This window comes from Nyctereutes procyonoides, unplaced genomic scaffold (genome assembly GCF_905146905.1).
Source record: "Nyctereutes procyonoides isolate TBG_1078 unplaced genomic scaffold, NYPRO_anot_genome, whole genome shotgun sequence".
In the NCBI taxonomy this organism is placed as follows: domain Eukaryota; kingdom Metazoa; phylum Chordata; class Mammalia; order Carnivora; family Canidae; genus Nyctereutes; species Nyctereutes procyonoides.
The window spans coordinates 4,575,667-4,601,271 of NW_026575037.1; the positions used below are offsets into that span (position 1 = coordinate 4,575,667).

General features: G+C 43.7%; 1 protein-coding gene across 1 annotated transcript in view; it reads right to left on the reverse strand.

The window, feature by feature from the left end:
* ASTN1 (astrotactin 1) overlaps nucleotides 1-25,605 on the reverse strand; it is a 300,455-nt gene that overhangs the window by 165,567 nt on the left and 109,283 nt on the right. Inside the window, exon 2 of the mRNA XM_055319541.1 lies at nucleotides 24,252-24,439. Coding sequence (XP_055175516.1) covers nucleotides 24,252-24,439 — 188 coding nt within the window. The remainder of the gene's footprint in view (nucleotides 1-24,251; nucleotides 24,440-25,605) is intronic.

The following is a 25,605-nucleotide window of genomic DNA, read 5'->3' on the forward strand; positions in this document are numbered from 1 at the left end:
TACTGCAGTGAGTAACACAGGGATAGTCCCTGATCTCATGGACTTTATATTCAAGTTAGAGAAAATAATCTGTACAATTTGGTTTTAAAGGTAAATGCACACACAAAAAGAAGATGAAAACAGATCATAAGGGCTGGAAATGTCATTCCTCCCCGTAACAGAAGAAACTGTCGTAGCTAGAGAGATTTTGGACTGGAGGTGATACTCTAGGGAATACCTCAGAGGCCATGGAAGCCTTCTCTCATCCCATATCAGTGTCATATGATCAGTAAATCCCAGAATCATGAATCTCACTCTATCAAATGTCACCAAAGTTTAGGGAGTCACCTGGGTTTTGTGAACCCTTGGCAGAGAAATGGAAAAGCTGAGATTATGTTTCCAGCTACCATCTGTCAAGGGACTGCAGCCAATCAATCAGCTCACATTTCAAAGCTTCATTTCACCCTAGGAGTAACCAGAAGACTGAGTCTGAGACATAATTAATTATCCCTCAAGGCAACTGGACACACTGAATTCAAATCATATTCCTCAAGGAATTAAATAGTGGCTAGAAAATAAGAATGAAATAAGACACGTTTGGTGGTCCATGTCTCCTGTTTTCGCCCAGTAACAATGCCCAAGGGTCTGGGGCAAAGGCCCTCTTTCATATAGGAGAGTGATCATTTACATTTATCTCTGATCACTTACATTTATTTCTGACTATCTTTCAAGGGAGACAGACCAAGAAGAGAAAAACTGTGCAAGCCCACATGGCATTGCAGGTCACACTCTAATCTAGATCCAAATGTTCCAGGGGCAGAAAACAGGTGAGATAAACAAACAACATTTCGAGATCTTGTCTGACCCTGGGTTTCTGAGCCCAGGAAAACGGGACCTAAGTTACTAATAGCATGAAGGTCACCAGTAAAACAGCAGGGCTAACAAGCAGAAAGACTCTGTGCAAGTTGCATAACATTTAAAAAAAAAGATTTTATTTATTTATTTGAGAGATACAGAGAGAGAGAGAGACAAAGAGAGAGAGAGAGAGAAAGCGCATGTGTGCATGCACACCCAAGCAGAGTGGAGAGAGGGGCAGAAGGAGAGGGACAAGCAGACTTCCCACTGAGCAGGGAGCCTGACTCAGGGCTCGATCCCAAGACCCTGAGATCATGATCTGAGCTAAAGGCTGACACTTTCACCTGCTGAGCCACCCTGGCACCTCTCAAGTTGGTTAACTTGATCAAACCTTCCCCAGGCTTTCATCGAGCAAATGAAGTGACTGAAAGAAATGAACTAACTCTTCCAACTTGAAAATTTTCTGATTGTTAACACTGATCCCTGTCAAAGTGGAAACAGCTCTAAACTGGTAAGCTACTGGTGGAGAGAATGGTCTGAGCTCTTCCTGCACAGTGAAGCCAGTAACTCCAGCCTGAGGAAGTAATGGAGCTGATCCTTCAGAGGCAGGGTATCGATGCTACATAGCCAGTGGAGTCTCTGGTGGGGAGTTCCACAGGCAAAATAAGGTCTTTGAAATGAGGTAATGTCATCAAAATTTTGGTAACATGTTCTTGACCTTGAGGATCCCTTTACTGCCAGAAGGAGTCACTGAAACTAGAAGAGAAAGCCCCTTGGTGTGCTCTTCTGATGCGTCTTCCTTTCTGTGGTGTATGGCAAATAGAAATCCATTATCCCCTGGCCATCTCCTTCCCAAATGGAAGACAAGAGAAACATGTTAAGCATATTAAGTAGTGAGTTCAATTTATAAATTATTAGGAACATTACCTCCCCTTGGGGGTTTTCTGAAGTCTTTAATCGTGTGGAAATGCTTTCCAGTTGCCACGGGCCACCACGTTAATTAAGAGGCCTCAATATGTCCTCTGGGGCTTCTGACGTGAATTGCACATCCCACTGGCAGGGGACAGACCTGCCTGGCCTGCCTTGTCAGCCTCTCGTTGGGGTATGATACCATGTCAGCCTGCCACCATGAGATACTTTGAGACACCTTCCCCATGTTTCCCAAAGCTCAGGGAAGAAGTAAGATGCTGCCCAAGATCTTCTCTCATTAAAATGCCACTTTAGGGGGCAAAGACAGCCTTTCATAGACAAGAGATAAACTCTCTCAGACTGAGAACTTTCTAGATTTGGCAGGTTCGCATCTGAAGGCCCTTCCCACCTGAAGATGCTAGGTATACGAAGTTCCCTGCAGGAGGAGATTCGACTTCACGGCTTTTTAAATTTTTTGGTTTTTCCCACCTCTAAAAGTTTTAATTCTGTGAAGTTTGATCACCATCTTTCGTCTTTCATCCAGGAACTTTGTCTCCAATTTCTTTATGAGCCTTCAGGAGTTTCATTAATGAGAGCCTGAAGCCCTCCAGGGAGAGTGGCTGGAGGCTGGCATGCTGGAGCCGGCCTGGGCTATTTCAAGTTGTCCTCTTTCAGGCTCTTTTTATAGAGCTGCCTTTTTGGTTCTTAGGAGTTTTTCTTGCCTCAGAACCTTGACTTTGCTGTCCCAAAGAAAAGAGAGAGTGCATTTGTTCATAAGGAGCTCAGAGCTCTCTGATTCTCAGCGGCTTCAGGCGCCTATTGTTTGCCTTAATGAAAATGCCAAGGCTGGTGCATCTGGGTGAAGAAGGAGGGGGACAGAAGCAGCTTGCTGTGGGCGGGGTTTTCCCTGTCCAAGGCTACCCTAATGGATCCCAAAATTCCAAAGACTTGCCTAGATCTCTGCAGAGTGGGAGTGCCAGGAGCAGTCAGTCTACCAGGCAAAGCTGAGGTCCTCCCATCATGCGAGAGGTAGGTGGAGCGGTCTAAGAGGTGATGCTGCCTAGGCAGACATTTCAGATGGGATCCCGAATCAGTGTTACGGTCAAGAGGTTGGCCCCACATGTAACTCGTGCTTGTGCATGTGTGTGCGTGCACGTGCACAAATGTATGCACTGTGCACGACAGACAGGTGGAGATAAAAGGGTCCATGGAGAAGCAAAAGCACTCCACGTTGCTGTCTCAGCAATCCCTGGGCAGAGCCGCGTGAGACAGGCTCCCTCCATGGGCTATGCACACCAGCCCTTCAAAGCTTCACAAGCCAAGCATGAAGCCAATAAATAAATATCTCCAGCTGGATAATGCTCAGTGCTTATTCTTGGCCACGTTCCTTTCCTCCTTTCCTCTTTGTTTTTATGCAGTAGGTGATCTTGATGAAATAAAATAATAACAATAATCTGCTCCATTAGGACCAAACATTAAGGGAATTATTGAACAAGTAACAGAAGAAGCAGCTGGCACAGGATATGCTAATGATCATTAGACTTTAACCCTCCTTCTCTCTGAAGATAATGACACTGTTCAACCCCTCTACCCCCCATCTCCCAAAAGTCAGGCAGCCCAGCCCAAGGGGAGGTGAGAGGTCTCAAAGACCTCAGCTCTGTGCACAGCAGCTGGGCCTGAACAAATAAAAACATTAAAGACTAGTCCCTGAGGGCAGACCCTATGCAAGGTACCTGTGGGGATTCCGGTGACCTGTCGGGACTCCGATGACTTCAGATGAGAAACAAGTGGGGGATAGAAGGGTGAGAGAATCAAGTTGTCAAAATTTCCCCGTATTTGGTACATAACACCTTCTGAACCAGTGGGGATTCAAAAGCTTTGTTTTCTCCCCAGGAAAAAAAAATGAGCTGGATCTTTAGAGGCTGTGCTATTCTGAGATGCCTGTTAGTCAGGGGACAAATAGAAGACCCTTCGCATAGGGGGTGAGCCCTGATCATATTCCTGTCTCACACAGAAAGGCACGACTTTATCATCATAATTGCCATGAGGTCTGGTGTGCTGAGGTCTAGTCAAATCTTCAGGAGCCGGGCTCAGCCTCCTTCTACAGTAGAACCTCCACCAGTGCAATGTCCGTACTGGGAGAGGTGACACCACTACCGAGCTGAGGGTTTGTTTTGTGAGGATCCCAAAGGCTACAAACCACTATGAAAGCATTTCTCAGGGCAATTTACACGTTCAATGCAATCCCTATCAAAATACCATGGACTTTTTTCAGAGACTTAGAACAAATTATTTTAAGATTTGTGTGGAATCAGAAAAGACCCCGAATAGCCAGGGGAATTTTAAAAAAGAAAACCATAGCTGGGGGCATCACAATGCCAGATTTCAGGTTGTACTACAAAGCTGTGGTCATCAAGACAGTGTGGTACTGGCACAAAAACAGACACATAGACCAATGGAACAGAATAGAGAATCCAGAAATGAACCCTGAACTTTATGGTCAACTAATATTCGACAAAGGAGGAAAGACTATCCACTGGAAGAAAGACAGTCTCTTCAATAAATGGTGCTGGGAAAATTGGTCATCCACATGCAGAAGAATGAAACTAGACCACTCTCTTGCACCATACACAAAGATAAACTCAAAATGGATGAAAGATTTAAATGTGAGACAAGACTCCATCAAAATCCTAGAGGAGAACACAGGCAACACCCTTTTTGAACTTGGCCACAGTAACTTCTTGCAAGATACATCCACGAAGGCAAAAGAAACAAAAGCAAAAATGAACTATTGGGACTTCATCCAGATAAGAAGCTTTTGCACAGCAAAGGATACAGTCAACAAAACTCAAAGACAACCTACAGAATGGGAGAAGATATTTGCAAATAACATATCAGATAAAGGGCTAGTTTCCAAAATCTATAAAGAACTTATTAAACTCAACACCAAAGAAACAAACAATCCAATCATGAAATGGGCAAAAGACATGAAGAGAAATCTCACAGAGGAAGACATAGACATGGCCAACATGCACATGAGAAAATGCTCTGCATCACTTGCCATCAGGGAAATACAAATCAAAACCACAATGAGATACCACCTCACACCAGTGAGAATGGGGAAAATTAACAAGGCAGGAAACAACAAATGTTGGAGAGGATGCGGAGAAAAGGGAACCCTCTTACACTGTTGGTGGGAATGTGAACTGGTGCAGCCACTCTGGAAAACTGTGTGGAGGTTCCTCAAAGAATTAAAAATAGACCTGCCCTACGACCCAGCAATTGCACTGTTAGGGATTTACCCCGAAGATTCAGATGCAATGAAACGCCGGGGCACCTGCACCCCGATGTTTCTAGCAGCCATGTCCACAATAGCCAAACTGTGGAAGGAGCCTCGGTGCCCATCGAAAGATGAATGGATAAAGAAGATGTGGTTTATGTATACAATGGAATATTACTCAGCCATTAGAAACAACAAATACCCACCATTTGCTTCAACGTGGATGGAACTGGAGGGTATTATGCTGAGTGAAGTAAGTCAATCGGAGAAGGACAAACAGTGTATGTTCTCACTTATTTGGGGAATATGAATAATAGTGAAGGGGAATATAAGGGAAGGGAGAAGAAATGTGTGGGAGATATCAGAAAGGGACACAGAACATAAAGACTTCTAACTCTGGGAAATGAACTAGGGGTGGTGGAAGGGGAGGAGGGCGGGGGGTGGGGGTGAATGGGTGACGGGCACGGAGGGGGACACTTGACGGGATGAGCACTGGGTGTTATTCTGTATGTTGGTAAATTGAACACCAATAAAAATTAATTTATAAAAAAAAAAAAAAAAAAAAAAAAGAAAGCATTTCTCACTTTCTTATAGCAATCCCATTACCCATGCTTAATTCCCCCCTAAATTCCTGCCTTATTTTGTAATTCTATGGACATGTTGCCTTATTCCTAAAATCTTGGAAGCAACAAAGGAGGAATAATATCTACCACGTGTAAAATATTTACTATGTGCCAAATATAGCACACAGTGAGTTACATTATTTTATTTAATCCTATCAGTAAATAGAAGTAGTAGAAATGACTGTTTCCATTTTTAGAGGGGAAAAAAAGACCCAGGAGGATCAGAGGCATTAAGTAACTTGCTCAGGTTATGTGGCAGTTAGTATGAATCCAAATCAAGACTCAACCACTGATCTTAATGATGTTTTATGAGCTGGTTGAGTAGAAAGGGACCCACCACTGGGCCTGGACCCCAGCCCCAATCCTCTAATCTCCATCTTCTCTAAATTAAACCCAGAATGGCCTTGCACTTACACATAACTCTCAGGGCTACACAGATTCCCAAGTGTCTACACTGAGTACTGTCTACACAGTCTGCCCTGGATGCTCCTCATCTTCTTCAGTTAAGCTTTATCACTGGGTTAGCCAGATGCATAATTTTGAGCAATAATTTGATGTGCCAACGATGGCCGATTTATCAGGCTGGCAGTTTGAGATGGGCAGGGAAAATCTATGGAGATATCTGTTCTTGGGTAGAGGTTTCCTAAGTGAAATCAACTGTCTTCAGGGTTGGCAGGTACAGATGCTAGATTACGTCCTTGAGAACAGTCTGCTACCCATGCCCACAGACTTTGGTGTCTTTGCCACCTGTAAACCCTTATTCTGGGTGCAGAGACCTAAGAGGAGCAGTGGATATTTTCCACAACATAACAGCACATGGAGAAAACAGACTGGGAAGAAAGTATTCCTTCACTTTCAGAGAAGCTAGAAATAGTCAGGTCACCTAAAAGATGGCTGGCCAACAGATCTGGAGAAGATATGAGAAGCCCTTCAGGTCATGTCTTGCGTTAGAACACAAGGATGATAATGGTCATTTCCCATGCAAGGCATTCAAAGCTAGACAAATGCAGGAGTTAGCAAAACCCTTAGACACATTTACGCTCATGAAGGACCTCGTGCTTGTAACTTACTTGACCCACCACGTAGAGGGGAACAACAGATGCCCACAGTTGTGGCAGCTGTTGTGACACTCCAGCTGTGACTCAATCCTGGCACCCAAGCAAGAAGCATATTAAAGCTGAAGAACCGTAGCAAAGGGAACAGGGGAAGGGATTAAGGAGAACACAGACGCTGATGTATAAGCACAATTAGCGTATCCAATGCCAAGATGTCTTCCAAGCCCCCCACTCTTGCCAACAAGCTTTGTCTGGTATCAAGGAAGACAGGGAAAGCAAAGACTGGAAGTCAAGAGTCTCCTCTCGGGCCCTGTACTAAGTGCCATGGCTCTTATTTCTCCCTCTTAAAAAATTATTATAATTCAATTATTTTTTTCTGGAAGTAATCAAGCACAAAATCTGGAGAAGAGGCCTGGTCAGTGAGGGCAATCTCTGAGTGAGACGCTGACGTTCTCATTAGAGCAGGCTTCCTTCAACTACCAGCTCCAACATCAGCAGCATATTGTCTTTGGCTAATTATATTTTTGCAGGCAAAGCCATTGTAAAATCTTCAAATGCTTCCCATCCTTAGTTAAAAAAAAAAAAAGTTGCCCTGTTCTGCCTCCTTCCTCCCTGGCATCCCACCCACCCAGTCCACACGATGTCAGCTTTGTTCTTCTGCTTTTCCACAATTTCTCTCCTGTACTTGGGTTTTGAGGAGGAGGTGATGAGGTTGACTAGAGAACCTGGCACCTGTAACTCGATTTCGTCACTAGCTGTCCACGGCAGACTTTGTTCCTGGCCAGATGCTAGTCACAGCCACAGGACCTGTGGGCTCACCAGCCAAAGACGGGCCTGAATTCCAGCCACCCCCGCCCTCCTCCCTTCTCCCCGGGCAAAGTAACAAAAGGCCCAACTCTGCTCCAATTTTGATTTACTGGTCAGTGGCTGGATCAGACAGTGTGAATCTGCAGGTCAGCTTGATCTGGCCAGAGACTCTCAGGATACAAAGACAGTCAGTCTTTCTTGCTTCCAAGGCAACTGATGAGACAGACATCATCCTTCCAGACAATGCATTATTCTGTACCTGGGGCGGGCATGTGTTGCTGACCCCATGAGGGCCATTCCCAGCCAACCGACAGCATCATTATGATTTAATTCAGATCACAGCGTTCAGGGGATTTCATTTTTCTACTTTTTAATAGAGGTGATTTATTTTTTCTATTCTTAAGATTCAGTGTTATTGTAAGAGAGAGAGGGAGAGAGAGAGAGAGAAAGGGGAGGGTGGAGAGGATGAAGGAGGAGAGGAAGGGAGAAAGGGGAGATAGGCCTGGGGTAACAGGGGGTGTCTACGCCTCTCCCTGGGCCTTTGCCCTCTCCTTCCCCTCACACGCCCTCCCTCACCCTACCTCTGCCTGAGCCCCACCAGAAGTCCCTCTCCTTCCCGAAATCAACTCTGGTTTCCAATGCTCAGAGATGTTGTTTTCTTCCACTCCTAAAGCACATGTGGGCATTTCTTAATTAATCTTTAATCTGTAATTCTGCTGTGTCCTCTATCATAGCTCTGACTACAATAATAGGTAAAGACTCGGGTTTAAAAACTTTTACAGACTCGGCCTCAGCATAGACAGTGCACTGCTTGATTAATTATAGGGAGGCTGGCTTGGCCAGGTTGATAAAACATATGCAGCTGGTGTGGCCAGGTTGATAAAGCCCAAATAGCACGCCTTCCGTGCTGTTTGTGGGCTCAGACTTAAGGTCTCCATTGGGAAACCCATCTTCAGTCCTGTCCGCAGACTCTGCAGCCAGTCCTGAGATGTTCCCTCGTCTGCAGAGCCTCCTAGGAAGAAGCTAACTACAGCAGGATGTCAGCTTCCTTACCCACAAGGATGTTCAGATGGGAGGTCCATGCGACAGATCCATCACTCAGAGGATATTAGCTGTGCTTTCAGAAAGCACGATGGCTCATACTTATCCAAACTCGTTCCTGCTCGTACCTCTTTGCACCATTAGCAAGATGCTGTGAGATGCCAGGGGCCTCACTTACATCGACAGGGATTTTTTTTCTGGTAAGACTAACTGGCCTGTATTTTGTATGTGACTTTCTTGCTGAACTCCACAGAACTCCTCATGAATAGAGTCTCATCACCAGAGAAGTTGAAGAAATTTGTCACTACATGTTTTTTTGTTACTGAGATAACTTGACATACAACATTATATTAGTTTCAGGTGTACAACATAATGATTTTTGTATATACCGGAAAATGATCACCACATTAAGTCCAGTTATAAAACATCTATCTATCCTGACCATCGGAAGAACCCATGCTACATGCTTTACAAAGGGAGTGGCGTAAAGCAAAGTCCCTTCTCCTGGAAAAGAACGCTTTAATTTTTGTTTTTGTTAATATATGCGCTATCTGTATTTAGGTATGCACATATATTTACATTTATATTTCTGTTTCTGCAGAGTGACTGCAGGTAAGATGGAGAAACTCTCGTTAACTCCATTCTGTAGTGCAGAAACTACATCCAACTTAGCAAGAGGGAAATACACACTATCAGGACCAGTATATCCCAACAGTTAGTTTTCTCTGCCACCACACCATGAAAATGCAGGCTACAAACTGTGTAGACCCCACAGGCACATCCAGCACCAGCTGTAACTCTAGTGTTTTTTTCTCTCCGTCAAGAAACAAGACCAGACAGCAAGCTGAGTGAGAATGACCTTATTATGGGGCATTTATAATGCAGGCTCCACTCTGATGGAGAAAATGAAACCAGTTCTAAATCTCGGTACTTTATCTATTATTAGCATCAAATTCAGTTGCCACACTTTACAGTTGATGGGACATGGCTCTGTGGCCCAGAATGGCAGAGGTGTGAACCCAGACACCCAGGGCAAGAAAGACGGGGAGCCCTTTGCTTTTCCCAGAGGCAAGGTCTGGTCCCGGAAGGGGCCCTCTAAATTTCTAACACTAGGGGGCACCACTCCAGTCTTTAAGCAAGTGCTAAGAACACTCAAAACTGAAGTCCTCACTCAAAATTATCCATGGTGATTCTGCTCAGTATCAATTAAAAACCAATCTTTTTTCTGTGTTTTTTTTTTTGGGGGGGGATTTTTCATTTATTTGACACAGAGAGAGAAAGCCCATGCAGGCAAGGCAGCAGGCAGAGCAGGAAGCCCAATGTGGGGCTTGATCCCAGGACATCATGGGATCATAACCTGGCATCATAACCTGAGTCGAAGGCAGATGTTTAACCCACTGAGCCACCTAGGTGCCCCTTAAAATCCAATCTTAAAAGATTCAGTAGATGATGACTGATAGACAGAGATGGCCGTGTGACCCGGGCAACTCTGGTGGTTGGAAGGAGGGTCTTCTCTAAGCTTCCTGCTCCAGCATTATGTGAAGGAAATAAGGGAAGTGATGGTTTAGTGGGTGGAAGGAGCTACAACAATCAGAGAAGAGACTTGAATAAAACATTCCCCTGAAGGTCTTGCAAGCCAAGTGCAGGTGTGCTGACCGCCCACCGGCTCCTGTCCCCAATAGTGCCATTTACCAGTCATTTAGCCTTTGCACCAACCCTTCAAGCCTCAGCTTTCTCTTTGTCAGAAAAGCTCTCACTTAGTCTTCCTCACACAGTTGGCCATTCACTCCCCAAATCCCTTCTGGCCTCCCAGCAAAGGCCAGACGCTCTGCTTGGATACAGAGATGTGGAACATCCCGCCTGTTCCCCTACCCTCCAGCAGGAAGTTCACACTTGGAGAGAGTGACATCCTCACCACAGATGATGAGGACCACGGCGGGAGCATGAGCCCGGGACGGTACAGCACCAGTCAACCCTGCCTAGAGGGGAGAGGGTCAGGACATCTCCCAGGGATGTCACGGGCAAATGTCACAGAGTAATTGGAAGTGACCCCACTCAGAGGGGAGGAAAGACATTTTATGCCAGAAGTAAAACATTCATGAAATCATAGAAGTCTGACACAGCAAGGGAGATAGAGCTGGGCAAGCTGGCTTGGCTGGTCAGCGTGGCTAGGACAGAGTGGGAACTCAGCTGTGGTGGGAGATGAGGGCAGGTCATGAGAGGTTTAACTGGGAGCAGACCCTTCAGAGCTGGCATTTCACCAGCAAGATGAGACTGTCCAAGCTGCACTTGATCAGGAACAGCCTGGAGGAGGTGGGAGAGAAGTTCTGAGAGGAACAGGCCATGTGGATGGGTGAGAGGAGATAGGGGCCTCTCCTGCCAGGAGCAGTCAGGGGTTGAGGGGAAGCACAGAGGGATTCCAGTGACATTGGGAAACTAAAATTAGCATAAGTTGGGGCTGGACTGAATTTGTGAGGAGAGAGGAGGAGAGGGGACTTAGCCTGGGACATGGCGTTGGTGGTCTTTGCACCATGGGAGGTAGTAAGAGGTGGTCAGGGCAGTGGGGAAGACAGATGATGCATTTCACTTGACCATCTTGTTTGAAGTGCACGTGGAACACCCAGACAGATATGTATGTCAGAAGCTGGTGGGAGAGATGCCAAGGCTGAGGACAGAGACAGTTATAAGGACCAAGTGAAAAAAACATGATACAAACAAATTCTACTCATTTCACAAACACCAACTGGGGATGTTCCATGTGTGAAGTGTAGTGCTGGTAGCTGTAAGAAATATAAAGATGAATCAGACTCAAACCAGATCCTGCCATTTAGGAATCTGGAGTCTAGTAGGGAAGAAAAGACTCATCAGAATTGCTTTTGGATGGAAACAGATGCTACCCATAAGAGAGGCTCAGAGAAGAGGCCACAGGAAACCAAGGGGAAGTCATGGTCTCTAGAGGAAAGATGCAAAGAGGGGGCCAGGTGGACACATCTGAAATAGGACCTGAAAGAGAGGTTAAGACTTGAATGCATACACATGGAGGAGAGGAGGGGGACAGAAGAGGACAATGCCACAGTCATGGCAGGTACAGGGACAGTGAGTAAGTGAGCACAGAAAAGAGGATCTGGCCCAATAAGCATGACTAGGAAAACTGAGATCCTTCTGCCCCCAAATAATAAAATGCACTATTTGTGTAGATGATTCTCCAGTAAAATAACTATTTTTTGCCTTTTGGCTGTTCTTTCTCTGCAACCCTAGTGATCTGGAAGGCTATCAGCTGGGTGAAGCAGCATTTGACACAGCCACTAGTAAAAATTTCTGGATGCAGAAACAGCCCTTTAAAGGCACTCAAAGTATCACACAGGAATAGTTATACAGCCCACTTCCCACTCCAACTTTTTTCATTAGATGAAATCAGGTGAAAATGAACATCAGATGCAAGTCTGGTCAAAGAGGCAATGGACCCCACAAAGGGCATGCAGAAGAGGAAGCAAGGAGAGGAAGATAGCGAGTCTGTGGTACCTCGGAGACCAGAGACGACCTTTCATTTCCTGGAGACAAATAGTGCTGACTTGTCCTCACCCTTGTCCAGATGCCATCCTGAGAAGTGGAAGGGCCCACGTGGAAGCCAAGTTTGCCAGGTACCCTGAAGGTCCTGGAACTGTTATTTGGAGCAAGGTAGACCCCACTATCCTGGTGAGAATTTTCCTTCCCAAGCAGACCTTTCTCTCTAAGACACAACAGCTGTCCTGAGAACACAGGACACAGAGCAACTGAAGCAATCAGGTAAGGAGGATATGTAAAGCCACAGATTCGGCTGCATTTGCCAGAATCACTCCACCTCCAGCTCCAACTGCAGTCATTCATTTTGGGTAGAAGGAGGAACGTCCTCTTAGACTGCTCAAAGTGTTCCAGAGGTGATGGTATAGAAGCACCGAATCCCCCAAGCTGAAGGTTATGGGCCCTTCACAGGATATGCTCCCTCATGTGGTCCAGGGGCCACTCCACCCTGTGGCCAACCCCAGGAGGCTCCTGGGCACTTCCGATGGCTCAGGTGGGGGCATGTCCCGGGGGGCTCCATGGAGACTGTGAGGAGCAGAGCTGGCTGAGGACAAGCCTGGGCCAGCAGCTTGCAAATCCCAGGGTACCTGATAAGAGGCCCCCCTGGGCCACAGGAAAAGGCTCAGCCACCAAACTCCTTTCAGCAGGTCAGCATGGTGGGAAGGGACAGCTCTCTCCCAGGACAGAACGGCCTCCGTTCAACCCTGCCTATAGGCACACAAGCCCACCATTGTCCCCACAGACCATCGTCTCATGTTCATGAAGGGAAAAAAGGAAAGCAGAGTTGCTGCAGGGGACAGAATAGAGTTTCTCTGCATATTTCTCTGAAGTTGGTTTTAACCAGGAGTTGCTAGTGTCCCATATGTCCTTCACTTTCATATTCCTGGAATGTCAGAGTTGGAGGCAACTCGCAAGTTCATCCAGCCTGGGGTTCCCAAGGCACAGTGCCCACAGCCCATCCTTGCTCCTGGCTGATGCCACGCCAACCAATGGCTGGTAAAAGTAGGGGTTTTTAAAATTTTATTATTGTATAAAATAATATTTTTCCTAACCTGTACTGTAATAATTAATGGTAATGTCAAACCCATGATTTTATTGGCATTTTCATCTAAGGATAAAATGAGTTCAAACTGGAAAAGCATCAATGTAAATAAAAATATTCAGAAAATACAAGTAGAGTTTGGAAAAAAATATATGGCATAAGTAGAATGCCTAAAGTTTTGAGAATGCTCATTTACAGTTGAGGAAACATTCTGGAAGGTGAAAACATTTCTCTGCAGTTTTACAGACTTTTGTGGGGAAAAGGCCTATCACAAAAGCCTCCTGACTCCTAATCCAGTGCTCTCCTTGTCTCCCTGGCCCAGTATTTATCACTGTTAAGGGAAGAAGAGGAAATGCAGCCTGGATGAGTGCAGCCCAGTTGAATCACTGTGCTCCAGAAATTGTGAGCAGAGCCCTGGCTGGGACATGTTGATGCTGCCCATCCCCACGACAGGTGAAGTCCAAGGGAGGCAGTAATGCCCAGGAGAGGCTGGAGCTCTCGGGTGCTGAGGCCACTGGCTCTGGTCAGCAGACCCCAGATGCGGCCAGCTCAAAGCCCAGGGACGGTGAGCTGGCTCCATGACATTTAAAATGGAATAAAGAGAATAAAAAGAATCAAATGGAATGCTTTAACCTCACTGTTGGGATGCAGAACCCTCCTGCGTTTGCTCTGTGTGGCAGCTTACCTCCCTTCGTAAGGATGTGTCTCAGTTCCAGAAATGTCAGATTCTGACATGCTCGCTCTTATACGTCCCAAATGCTCATATGTATTAGCCCCAAGCCTTTCATCTTCTTGCTCAGACAAGATATAAGAAGGAAGGAAACAAAGAGTTGAGCCCTTTATCAAACACCTGGTGTCTGATCCTATGTCTTCTTTATGGTGGTTTTGGGAGCAGCAGAACACCCCTTAAGTTCACCTTAAGCAAACTTTAGCATTGGAAGCCATGCCCAGAAGTCCCAGATACCGCTCTATGAAGCACCCACTGCTGTCAGCCACAGTTCAATATATCAATTAACTGAGCATCTGATTCTCCCAAGTTAGAAGGCTACTTGACTCATCTCTTGCTATTCACGGATGTCAGCAGCAGTGACAGAGGTATCGGGAGGATCATAAATAGCAAGGCAGCAGCAGGAAGCCTCCTGACCTCCTCAGATGTGCCATGGAGACTCCTGTGCAGCCTGCAGGAGAGCTTCTGACATCCGCCTCTCGTGGAGGCAAGACTTCCAATGAACTTGAGCATGTACTTGACAGGGTATGCAATAAGGCGGTTTTATGACATGAGGTCTTAAAATGCCTCGTCCACCTTCAGCCTCATAAGCAAGGCAGGCAGCCCCCACTAACTCTTCAAGTCCTTACATATCACAAACCAAATGTATCATGACATGTCTGGAAGCATAATCTACTTCTCTGCGTGCGTGTACACTTAAATTAGGTATTTCGGTCTAAGGGGTTGTTTTAACAGAGCTAAACATTTCACAAAAGTCTGCTGTGTATGTCAAAATTGAAACCAAGCAGGAGCCATCAGCTTCACAGGGAAGAAAAAAAAATTGCACACTTCCTAATCGGTATCTTGTTTATAATTCTCTTGTCAAGTCTAAGCATATTTTCGTTTTCATCAACTTTGTCTTTGCTAAACCCATCAATATTCTCAGGAGAGGCAACTATGCTTGCATTTCACCTGAATTTGTGCCTTGAATTTGTAGCAACAATCTTTGTCAATGCCTGCTTTAAGTGACAATTATAATCAATCTATAGGAGTCTGACTTAAACTAGCAGACGATTATCTTTCACTCTGCAAACGGGGCCTTATCACTTCTGCCAAGTTATTAAGATTTAAGTCTCTGTTTAAGATCTGTAGGTAAAAGAAATGTACTAGATCAGGATCAGCAAATGATGGCCTACAGGCCAAATGGGGCTCACTGCTTGTTTTGTAAATAAAGCTTTATTGGAACACAGACACATTTATCCATTTACTTATTGTAAATGGCTACCTGGGCACTACAATGGCAAGAGTTGGGTAGTTGCAAGAGAGTTCATATGGCTTACAAAGCTGAAATATTTATCATTTGGCCCTTCACAGACCCCAGCCTAACTTCCTGCCATTATCCATGGGCACATGGCTCTGTGGGCACATGGCTGACAACATCTACTACACTCAATGCTACTCTGTCTTCACTAAGCTTTTGGAATAAGAACTCTGAGTCTCTCCACCAATTGTGGCTGTGAAGGTCACCTACCAGTCTAAGCCTCCTTCTCCCTGTCGTGAATGCAACAACCATCTTTGTATGTGTAGATACCTGAGCAGAAAAATAATTCCCATAATGACATCATTTGGTTTAATTAAAAAAATAAATAAATTAGTGAAGTTCTTCCAGGGAAGTTTGGAGCTGGTATTAGCATCCCAAACCATAGGAGAGTTGCTAGGAAACCCTGTAAACAATGAAACAAAAGTGGCTTTACAATGCCCTAGATGTACAGGACCACGTCCCAGCTTCGTCACTGGCCTGCTCTGTTGCCCTGAGGTCTTTAATTGCCCCAGTCCTGTCCCCGAGCATGACTCCTCTAGGACTCCTGTAAAAGGTTGCTATGATCCCAGCTGCTTTTCTGGCTCTCTAAGGCAGTGGGCCCCCGGGTAACACACTGCACACAGAATTGTTACAGGCAGCTTGCATGACAGCCCAAGAGTTTACCTGGTGAATATTTACTGGGCCCTTCCCATGGGTCAAGCACCATAGGAAGTGCTTAGTAAGAATCATCTCATTTAATCATCAAAACAGCTTCCAGAATCTATTATCATTCTTACTGTATAAATAAGGAAAGTGAGTTTAGCGAGATTTAAACAATTTGCCCAAGGACACTAGAAAATCTAGTAAGAGGTAGAGCTAGGACTTAAGCTGGTCTCTCTGACATCGAAGCCTTGCTATAAACTCCCGTCCTATAGTTCAATATCACGGGATTTACAGTCTTCAGTGGCTTCTTGGCTTCTCAATGACCTTTGTTCAGAGCCAACCCCAGGCTTCTTTGCAATGCTTAATCCCTTTGATCAGTACGAATCTTCACCTTTTGAAGTGGCTCAGAGATTCCACCATGATGACACTTTGCCCAGTTCTCTATGCTTTCCTAATTTTCATCAAGTGAAGGGGTTTCTACTGTGCCAGCTAAAAGAAGCAAAATTATTCCATAGCCTGGAAAATGAGAAACTGGTTGACCCTGATGCCACCCAGCAACATAGTCCTAGCAGAATGCAGTCTGGAGTCAGATACACTTGCCTTGAATCCTGGTTTCATCTGTATGACCTTGGATTGGTGATTTACTTTCTCTAAGTCTCAGTGTTCACATCTGAAAAGTGGGTATCTATTTCACAAGGTTATTATGGGAGTTGATTGATATGATGCACAACAATGATCCCATTCATAGTCTGGGACATAGTAGGTGAAGTATGAGCTTCATTACTATGAGTTTTACCAGTTCTTCAGATCGATTTAAACCTCACAGAGATTATAACTCTTGCTTTCAAAAGGATCTTCAGGGACTTTTGGAAGTAAGTACTTAAAAGTAATTTGTTGGCTTCTATATCAAGTGAGCTAAATTGCTGAACAGAGTATTACATCATGTTGTTAAAAAATAGTATCCTTGTGAAAATGTGGCCTCTTAGCTATTTTTCTTGCTGTCTGGAGAAATGGGGGCAACTTTAAGGCCCCTATGAGCTTCAGGAAAGAGAAGAACAAAATTGTAAAGAGGATGTAAAAAATGTAGAGAAATGGAAAAGAACACTCCACCTAGCCCCCAGTTCTGCCAAAGGCCATCCTCAAATATTAAGTGTTAATAATATGATTAAATATTCCTTGAAAGCAGAATGTTGTCTTATTAATTTTCTACTCTTTAGTAGATAGAATGTCTCTATATCTATATATAAATCTAAAGAGATGTGTGTGTGTGTGTGTGTGTGTGTACCTGAAGCTTGAGAGATGCTGGTAAATAATTAATAGCTAAATGAATGAATGAGTTAATGACCCTTTTAAATCAATGGTAGGTCAATAATGCTTTTAAAATTTTTTTGTTGTTGTTTCTAAAAACTTACTGCAAAATTGTGAAAGTATGTATATGAAGAAGCCTAAGTTTATTATTCTATGACTTTCACAATTTGAGAGTGGAAAGTCCCTACCTAACTGCTTTCTTCCCTTCCCTGCCAATAAGCCTGCTGCTGTCAGCTGTGAGGTGGTGTGGCTGAAGCCAAGGTTAGCAGGTGGGTGTAGCCAAGTTGAACCGATTCTGAGCTTCTGGGGTTAGCTACCTGATGTAGCCACAGGAAGAAAGATCTATATTCTACCTTGGTTGTGAGTCCTAGTGCTCATAGAGTTATTAGTCTGGAAGCAGCAATGGGGAAAAGTGTCAGAGGAGTCTCAGCAGTCAAAAATGGACAAGACAACAGAAGCTGGTAAGAGGACATGTAATAAATACACACTGGGCACTCAGTATTGTCCAAAATATGAGCCGGGTGCTTCTTGGCATATAGAGTCTAGACTCCACCAACTACCTCAGTTTAGACCCTGGATCTATAAAATAACTGTTTAACTTTAGGTGAGTTACTTTGCTTGTCTGGCCCTCAGTCCTATCATGTGTAAAATGGGATCATAACAAGCCCTACCTCATGGTGCTATGATGAGAACAAAAAATAAGGTGATATATACTGAAAGTACTTAGAGTAGTGTCTGGCACTTGGTACATACAAAATAAATAAAACTACAATGATGAAGATGGTGGTGGTGATATGATGATGATGCTGCTGCTGATGATGATGACAACGGCATATTTCACTCCTCCACGCATCTCTACAAGTATATGCCTATTGTATTGAACAAGTAAATCATGGAATCATGGCTTCTCAGACTCTGCTAAAGAAAGTGGTTCTGAACTGGGCCTGGAGCAAAGTTAGTCATGTCCTGTGCCACCTAAGCCAACCTCCCCATAACTATAGCCAATAGGAGAAGGTTAGGGTTATATCCTCCTATGGGATAACTTGATTAGGAAGAGCTCTGAACAAACAGGAACTACAGTCACTAGCTGGTCCCTCTGCATGTCTCCCTAAGGAGTCAGAATTAAGTGGAGGAAAGCAGGGAATCTGACTGCTTCACACAAAGCTGGAAACACTGTAAAGCTGCAAGGATCAGGGGGGCTCCTAAGTGAGGTGATTTGATGAGTAAATGGACAGTACAAACATTTAAGAGCATCAACATGGGAATGAGATATATAGAATAGACTGGACAAAGGAGCTAATTCACGGCAACAGGAGCAATGAAAATGGACTCCAAAGAGCCAAACCACAAACTGCTAAGGCTGGGGGCTGACAGATGATTTGGATCCCCCACACAACCTTCCAGCGCCAGGCTTTGTGAAATTCTGCTCTGGGGATTTTTTCTTTTTTTAATCAAGATGATTCCTGTCTATCTTACCTCCGTGTGAATTTTTACAGTCAGACTCCATTGCAGAGAAGGCCCGAGTGGAATTCCATTCTCTGAAACTAAAAAGCCTAAGCAGTGAATGTATCCATTTCACAGATTAAGTAGAAAGCTTCCAGAAAGGTCAGCGGATTACCTAAAGTGTTAAAGCCAGGTTCTAGAGTTCATCTTCCAAACCGAAGCCCACTGTTTCTTTCCTGCACACCTCAGCTCCCACTTTACAGGAATATGGGAAGGCAGCCAGACCTTGCAAAAAGCTGAACGACTGGAATGGCTGATGGACTCACATGTTCCTCATGTGCCAAACCGTGGTGCCAGGTGGGGAGGTTTATAAACCAACCCTCCCTCAGCACTTGGGATAGACCCCAAACGGGCCTCAGCAGGTCATCTTTTGTGCATCAGTCTGCCAGAAACAATCCAAGAGCAAGGAGGTTTCGTTTGTAGGGATCTTGCTGATTAGTTTAGGAACTGCCCATCATTTTTGTAATGGAAAGCCAAGTACACAGCCATGGCTTTGGAAAGGGGGGGTGGTGGCCAATAAGTCAGTACTGCCCCATGATGGATGGCTTGAGTTGCTATAGGAAAGTTCTTTAGACTGAATCGATTATTACTCTAGTTCTAGCCTTTGTGGTAATACAAGAGATGTTTCAACTGTTCCATTTCCTTCTGAAGATCAGAAAGATTGGCCCTGATAAATCAGGGCATCCTCAGTTGAACTAAGCAAATAATAAAAATTGACAATAAAGATGTAAAAGTGACCCCCATTAATGAATTTGCTAATGAACTTTTGTAACAGATCAGCTGAAGGCAAAAGAAACGGACAGAAAAAGCACCTAGCTCTCCTGTGCCTATAGACAATTAACTGACGGCCTTGGTGGCACAGAGCAATGACTGTGCTTAGCTCTGCCCTTCCCTGCCCATAGACATAGAGCTTGAGGAGTGCAGCAAAGACCACTTTAAGTAAAGTCACAGGTGATGTGCAGGCAGCTGAACAGAACCTGAGCAAGGATGCACAGGTGAGAGCAAGGATGGGGCCTCTGGCACAAAATTGTCTATGGTCCCAGAAACACAATCCCAGAGGCTCCCACAAGTATGTTCCTTAGGTTTTGTACTGACTCGGCTCAAGTGTTACATCCCCAGAATGGAACCTCTCTGCAGTTCTCCTACTTCCTGGATGCTGGGAATCCTCCCATGTAGCCACTCCTGTGGCCTCTTCTGCCTCTGAACCTGTTTTCTGCATTGTTTCGCCCAAAAGAAAACTGTGTGTTGAGTGCTCAGCTCCCAAAAACAAGGGGCCTGAAAACACCCAGAGTGCCAGTAGTCAAGGGCCACAAGAACCTGCAGACACTGGCCAGTAGGCTCTACACAGCCGGGGTGGGTGGTCTTGAGCAGCACTCAGCCTTCAATGAAGGGCTCCAGTCATCAGGGAGATTGACAAACACTCAGAGATTCTTTTTCTTCCACAATTGTGAATTGTGTCTAAGAAGGGTTGAACTATGAAAGATTATCTACTGGTGGGAGTTATCACTGCAAAATATATACATCAAACTCAAGCATTTTTGAAAGGTTACTCACTGTGAGAAATGTATTTAACCAACCTATATGCATCGAGGAAGTCTATTAACACTGCCATCTTTAATTACAAAGATGAAATATATAGATAATACATTAAAATGCTATTATGCACCATTCAATTCTTTTGCATACTTTAAGAAGAAAAATGTGGATCATATGGCAAATTAGCAAAAGTACAATATGGAAATTTAAATCCACAGAGTCTGAATATCTAATGTAAAGTTGTATTAAAACCTGATCTTCTATGCGGTAAACAGTTTGCTTATAGCTGAAAAATTCTTTGACTTCTGGATTGAAATTCACACATCAATTTTCTTTTGATGACTTTGCTTTCACTTGTTCAAGAGTTTGCAAAAGAGTATCCCTGTGTACCTCAGTAGTTTTAAATGTCAATTATCTTGCAAAGTTCAAAATAAATCTCTTCAGCCTAGTTTGAATCGTGCGGGAGGTTAAAACACATTGTTTGACCCTCAAAGCAATAATATAAGATTTCAGGAGGGAAAGAGTACCTCTTTGGAAAAAATAATTCAAAAATTTTAGGATGTGATTGAAAAATAAGAAAAGCAAAAGGTTTTTCAAAGTTTCAAATTGCCAAGTTCCCAGCTGAGGTATTGGTTTTCTGCAAGCCCACAATTTTGCTGATGGTATATTTATAGTGGGCACAGTGTAAGAGAGGATTCACCAATTCTCATTCATGGAGTGTCATATGGATACAAAAACGGTTTTCCTTTGCCTTTCAGTCTCTCATTACTTATACTTTGTGTTTAAAACTAAACTTGGTAAATGCAAAATATAAAAATAAACAGTGGTCCCTGCATTGAGGCAATATGGATGAGAAAAGTGTAAATACAAAATGAGAGGAATGTAAACCTGAAGGTTTTCACAGCACCATTAATTCCCTCTGCACATATTGGAAATATTTAGAATTACCAGTTAAGCTTTTAAATATACATTTTCTCAACAAGAGAGAAAAAGGTTGGGTGTATTCATGTTTTGATAATCACTTTAACTTTTCTCTTTTTCAAATTATGTTATTTGGATCCAAACAGAAAACCGCATCAGTATCGATTGTTAGAGTTAATGAAAAATAGCTCTGCTATTGTCATTTCATAACTAACAGGGTTTGGGTAATAAAATTTCATGTAAGTGCATTCTGCTGCCCAACAGTGTTACTAGTCAAAGGACTGCAAAATCTTCTGACATTTATAATGCTCTCTTTCCCGATGCCTCAAATGGCTGCCTAGTTTACCTCCAAAGGATATAGTATAAAGGGTATCAGATAAAGTCTACCACTCCCTCAGTCTCTTAAGAAGAAGTCATCAGAGATTCTAGGAGCGATGTCTTCAAACAGGATACCCTCAGGCTTGATTTCTAAGCTGAGGGCAGACACACAACTTCAGACTTTGAAATGTATCTACAATAGAATGCTAAGGATAGGAGAGGTGATGTGTGAGGGTGTCTGGCATGGAATGAGAATGGGGCAAGGGAAGGTGGCAAGCCAGGCTGGAGGAGACTCCATTGACCACATTGTCTTTGACAAGGATGGGAGGGAGTATTTATATCTTCACTTTACCTTGGTATTCCTGTTTTCTTACAGAAATCAAAGGCCTTTCTGAATTTTTCACGGAGATGTGGGCCTATCCACATAGAAGAAGTCAAACCACAGACAAACACCAGACTTGCCTACACCTAGCCTTTGCCCATGCACTTTTAACCTCTCTCCCCTCTAGCTTAGTGAATATAACAGAATAAACTAAAGTACAACTGAAGGAATAATCTCTTCCATTTTACTTGGAAGACAGAACATCATTGTTGGCCTGCCATGGGTGACCAGTAGCATATGAAGGAAAGATTTCAGAGACAGGTTGAAGGCTGACTTTTGTTCTCTTTCCATTTCAGTGCCCATGGTCCATTAATCCTTGCCCAGGAGGGCCTCAAAAAAAAAAAAAAAAAAAGCTTTAGTAACAGGGATTCTCAAAGGGGTTGTTATATTTTAAGGGCACAGACTATGTCCTCAAATCCTTCAGCATCCTTGATTGGTGCATTTCTATCTTCATGGCCACCCACCCCCACAAACACGCATGCATGTGTGAATACACACGCACATGCATGCACATATGCACATATATAACAAACATGCACACACATATACTTCTCCAGAAAACTTACTGGAGTACATCATTCTGAGGACAGAAAGTAGGATCCTTGCTACAGTAAGATGTGAGGTGGCAACTAGGACCAGCTTTAGACTATCTTTCCATGGATCTTCACACTACTCCCCCAGCTCCCACCAACACACCTTCTGACACATGGACTGTCTTAACCACCTGTACTCAGGGTCTTTCTTTCAGACACAAGGCACGCAATATTAGTTCCTGGGAATCTCTATACACTTTTCTAAACCCTAAACATTTCTTTGGTGTGATGACTCATTCTTTGAAATGGTCTTAGACCAAAAGAAACAAAACAAAACAAAAACCATCCACGGCAATGACTGTTTTCCACAATGACAGGGAGATGTGAATGGCTGGTGAGAAGTCCACTGCTGTGCCTGTCTTTTCAATCAGACCATATCATAAATGTGAAGACAACGTGACCTCGAAGCCTGTCACTCCAGTCAATGTCAGCATTAATTCGGCTGATTTGCCTGGTCTTACCACTCTCTGGAAACTACAAGCTACATTAAAGAAGACAATGTTCCTGAGAGAGGAAATGCTAGTTTTTAATTAAGGATGTACAAGTAGTGTAACTGCCTTATTATAAACCTCAATTCATTTGTAAATGTGAGGCATAACAATCTCACTTACCTGCCTGCCTTCTAACACATCTACACACAGGCTTACCATTTGCTCTTCAAGGACTCTTTTCTCGACCATGTAGTTTAAAAATAAAGTAGCTTGTGTATATGTGGGTAATCTATCAAGCCAGTTATTCACAGGAACACCAGTTGAGGAAGCAGTGGAAGACTTACATTCTGAGATTTTGTCAGAGATTTTATGGAGAGAGTTCCAATGCCAAATATTTGGGTGATGGAAATTTTTATATATCTAAAATGTGCTCAGATTCTCTCAATCTGATACACACAAAACTAAATAGCATGTAGCACTGGTACCAAAGTAATAGATAAAGTTTAGACCAAGACCTAGATTGGTGTTCTGTAGAATTTCATAAACGTGAAGCAACCCACGCCTTCTGGTACATATGTCCCATGAAGTATCAGGCCAACCTCTCCAGCCTACTCTAGAAGCAAATGATGTATTGGTTTTACTAATATAATATTAATATATAAAATACACACCACAAGTGAAACAGGCATTTTCTATCTTGACCAGGAAATTCATTCATTTCTTCCTCAAATATTTATTAAGCCTTAACTATGTGAATACATTAAGTGCTAAGAATATGTTAGTGAACAAAGCACCACCAAACAAAACCCTTGCCTGTCATTGTAGCACTTATTTTTGAGTGAGATTCTAAAACACAAGTTCCTAGGAATTTTAGGAAGAATCTTCTCTAATTTTCTCATGGCCTCAAATTTCCGAATAGGGGAAGAGATGCTGATGGTGACATTCTGAGCTAGTCTACAGAGAAGGGCAAGTATGTATTGACATGCCCTTTGTTGCAAGAGGTGAGAAAGCCAAATGCTGACCTTCTCTCAGCCGGGAAAAGAGAGAAGAGGGCTTGGTAGCAGAGAGCAGCTGGGCAATTTAATCATTCAGCAGACATTTATGGAGCAACTGTTCTAAGATATTCTGATATGTTAGTTGAATAACCCCTTTCTAAGACAATCCACTACCCCCATCTGATATTGTCTCTTGTTTGTAAAAGTCACTCCATGTCTAGGCATGTTCCCAAAGAGAACAGCTGGGTAATGGTATAGAAATAATTGCAACTTTTACTTCACCATAGGCGGAGACATTTTCCACAAATGGGAAATTTACTTATTAACATGATCAATCATCATTGTGCAGTGGGTTTTGTAGAGCTGTGTCTATGGCTCCAAGGCTCTTAATGGCAGGATAACATAAGACACGGCCTGAGAGGCTAGAGCCACGCCACTCTTACCATGACAGAGATGTGCAGGATTCTCAGTTCCTCTTCTGCTGACTCATGCTGGGGTTCTTCAGTTGGGTCTTGTCCAGGAAGGCTGGGGGCACCATCTTGGTGATGAATGTGAAAAAGCAAAGTGCCATTCTCCAGCCACTGCTGCCTCCAGCGCACGAGAGGGATGTCTTCTGTGTTCCCTGAGATCTCTAGAGGACAAACACCAAAGGCATAGGTCAGACTTCTGACTGGACCACTCTGAGTCTTATTCCTCTTCTTCCTAGACAATGGTACCAATTTGCCAGCTGCAGTTAAAGACAATAAAGGGTTTCAGCTATAGTTAGGTCAAGTTTACTGCTGTTTCAAATCTCAAGGAAGGGAAGAGGCCCTGAGAAAAAGAGAATTATCCCCCATGGGTCTTTGCACCATAAGCTAGTGAGCTAGGCTCTCACCCATTGAGAAAAACACCAAGGTGAAAATTCAAATTCTTCCCCATATTTCTAGGATCAATAGCATCCTTTACCTAGCACAGTTGGAATACCCTGATAACCCCTCGAGTAAGTACAAGGTTGTTTGCCTCTTATAAATTTGAAAATGTGAGTTCCCTGGCAATTACTCCTAGACACCAGTGAATCTACCAAGGAGAGAGTTGGTAATTACTGTGCAGAGAACTAGGCACGTCCAGAGCAGTCCTGAGGTTACTGCCGAGCCACTGGGGCTGACAGGATATTTCTAAAACCACAATCATTTGCTGCAGAGCCCACTGGAGATGTGTGATACTTGCTGTGGCAGGTAATGTTTTAATTCCCTTTAATTTTTCTCTCATCTTTGCAGAGCAGAGGCGGTACACAGGGAGGAGGTAGTGAAGAAGTGGGTCCTTATCACAGACACAAGCACTCACCTGCTCTCAGGGCTCTAGATCCAGGCACTAGACTATCATCAACAATTAACAACAAAGACCAAAACCCTACTACATACTTCACACTGTGCTAAGGTGCTAAGCTGCTGTTACAGGAGCATGCTATTAAGAGTCTGTCTTGCTAACATTCCTAAGCAATATCATATTGGAGCTTTGAGACATCCCACCACAGAGAGACCCGATTAACCAGCCTCTCCTAAACTTCATTTGTCCCCCATATCATTTTTTTTCCTTAACAACTGTTACCACCCTAGGGAACTAATATTCTGCTGAACACACTTTGGCAATGCATTGCTTTATAAAACTTCGTTTTTTAAAAGGCATGTCGTCTTATCCCAAAATTTATCACCTTTGACCAAAAAAATAATTCCATAGATATAAAAAAGATTTAATAAGACACATTTAGAATAGTATTCTCATCAAGTACCACACCATAAAGAGGGAAGCAATTTTAAA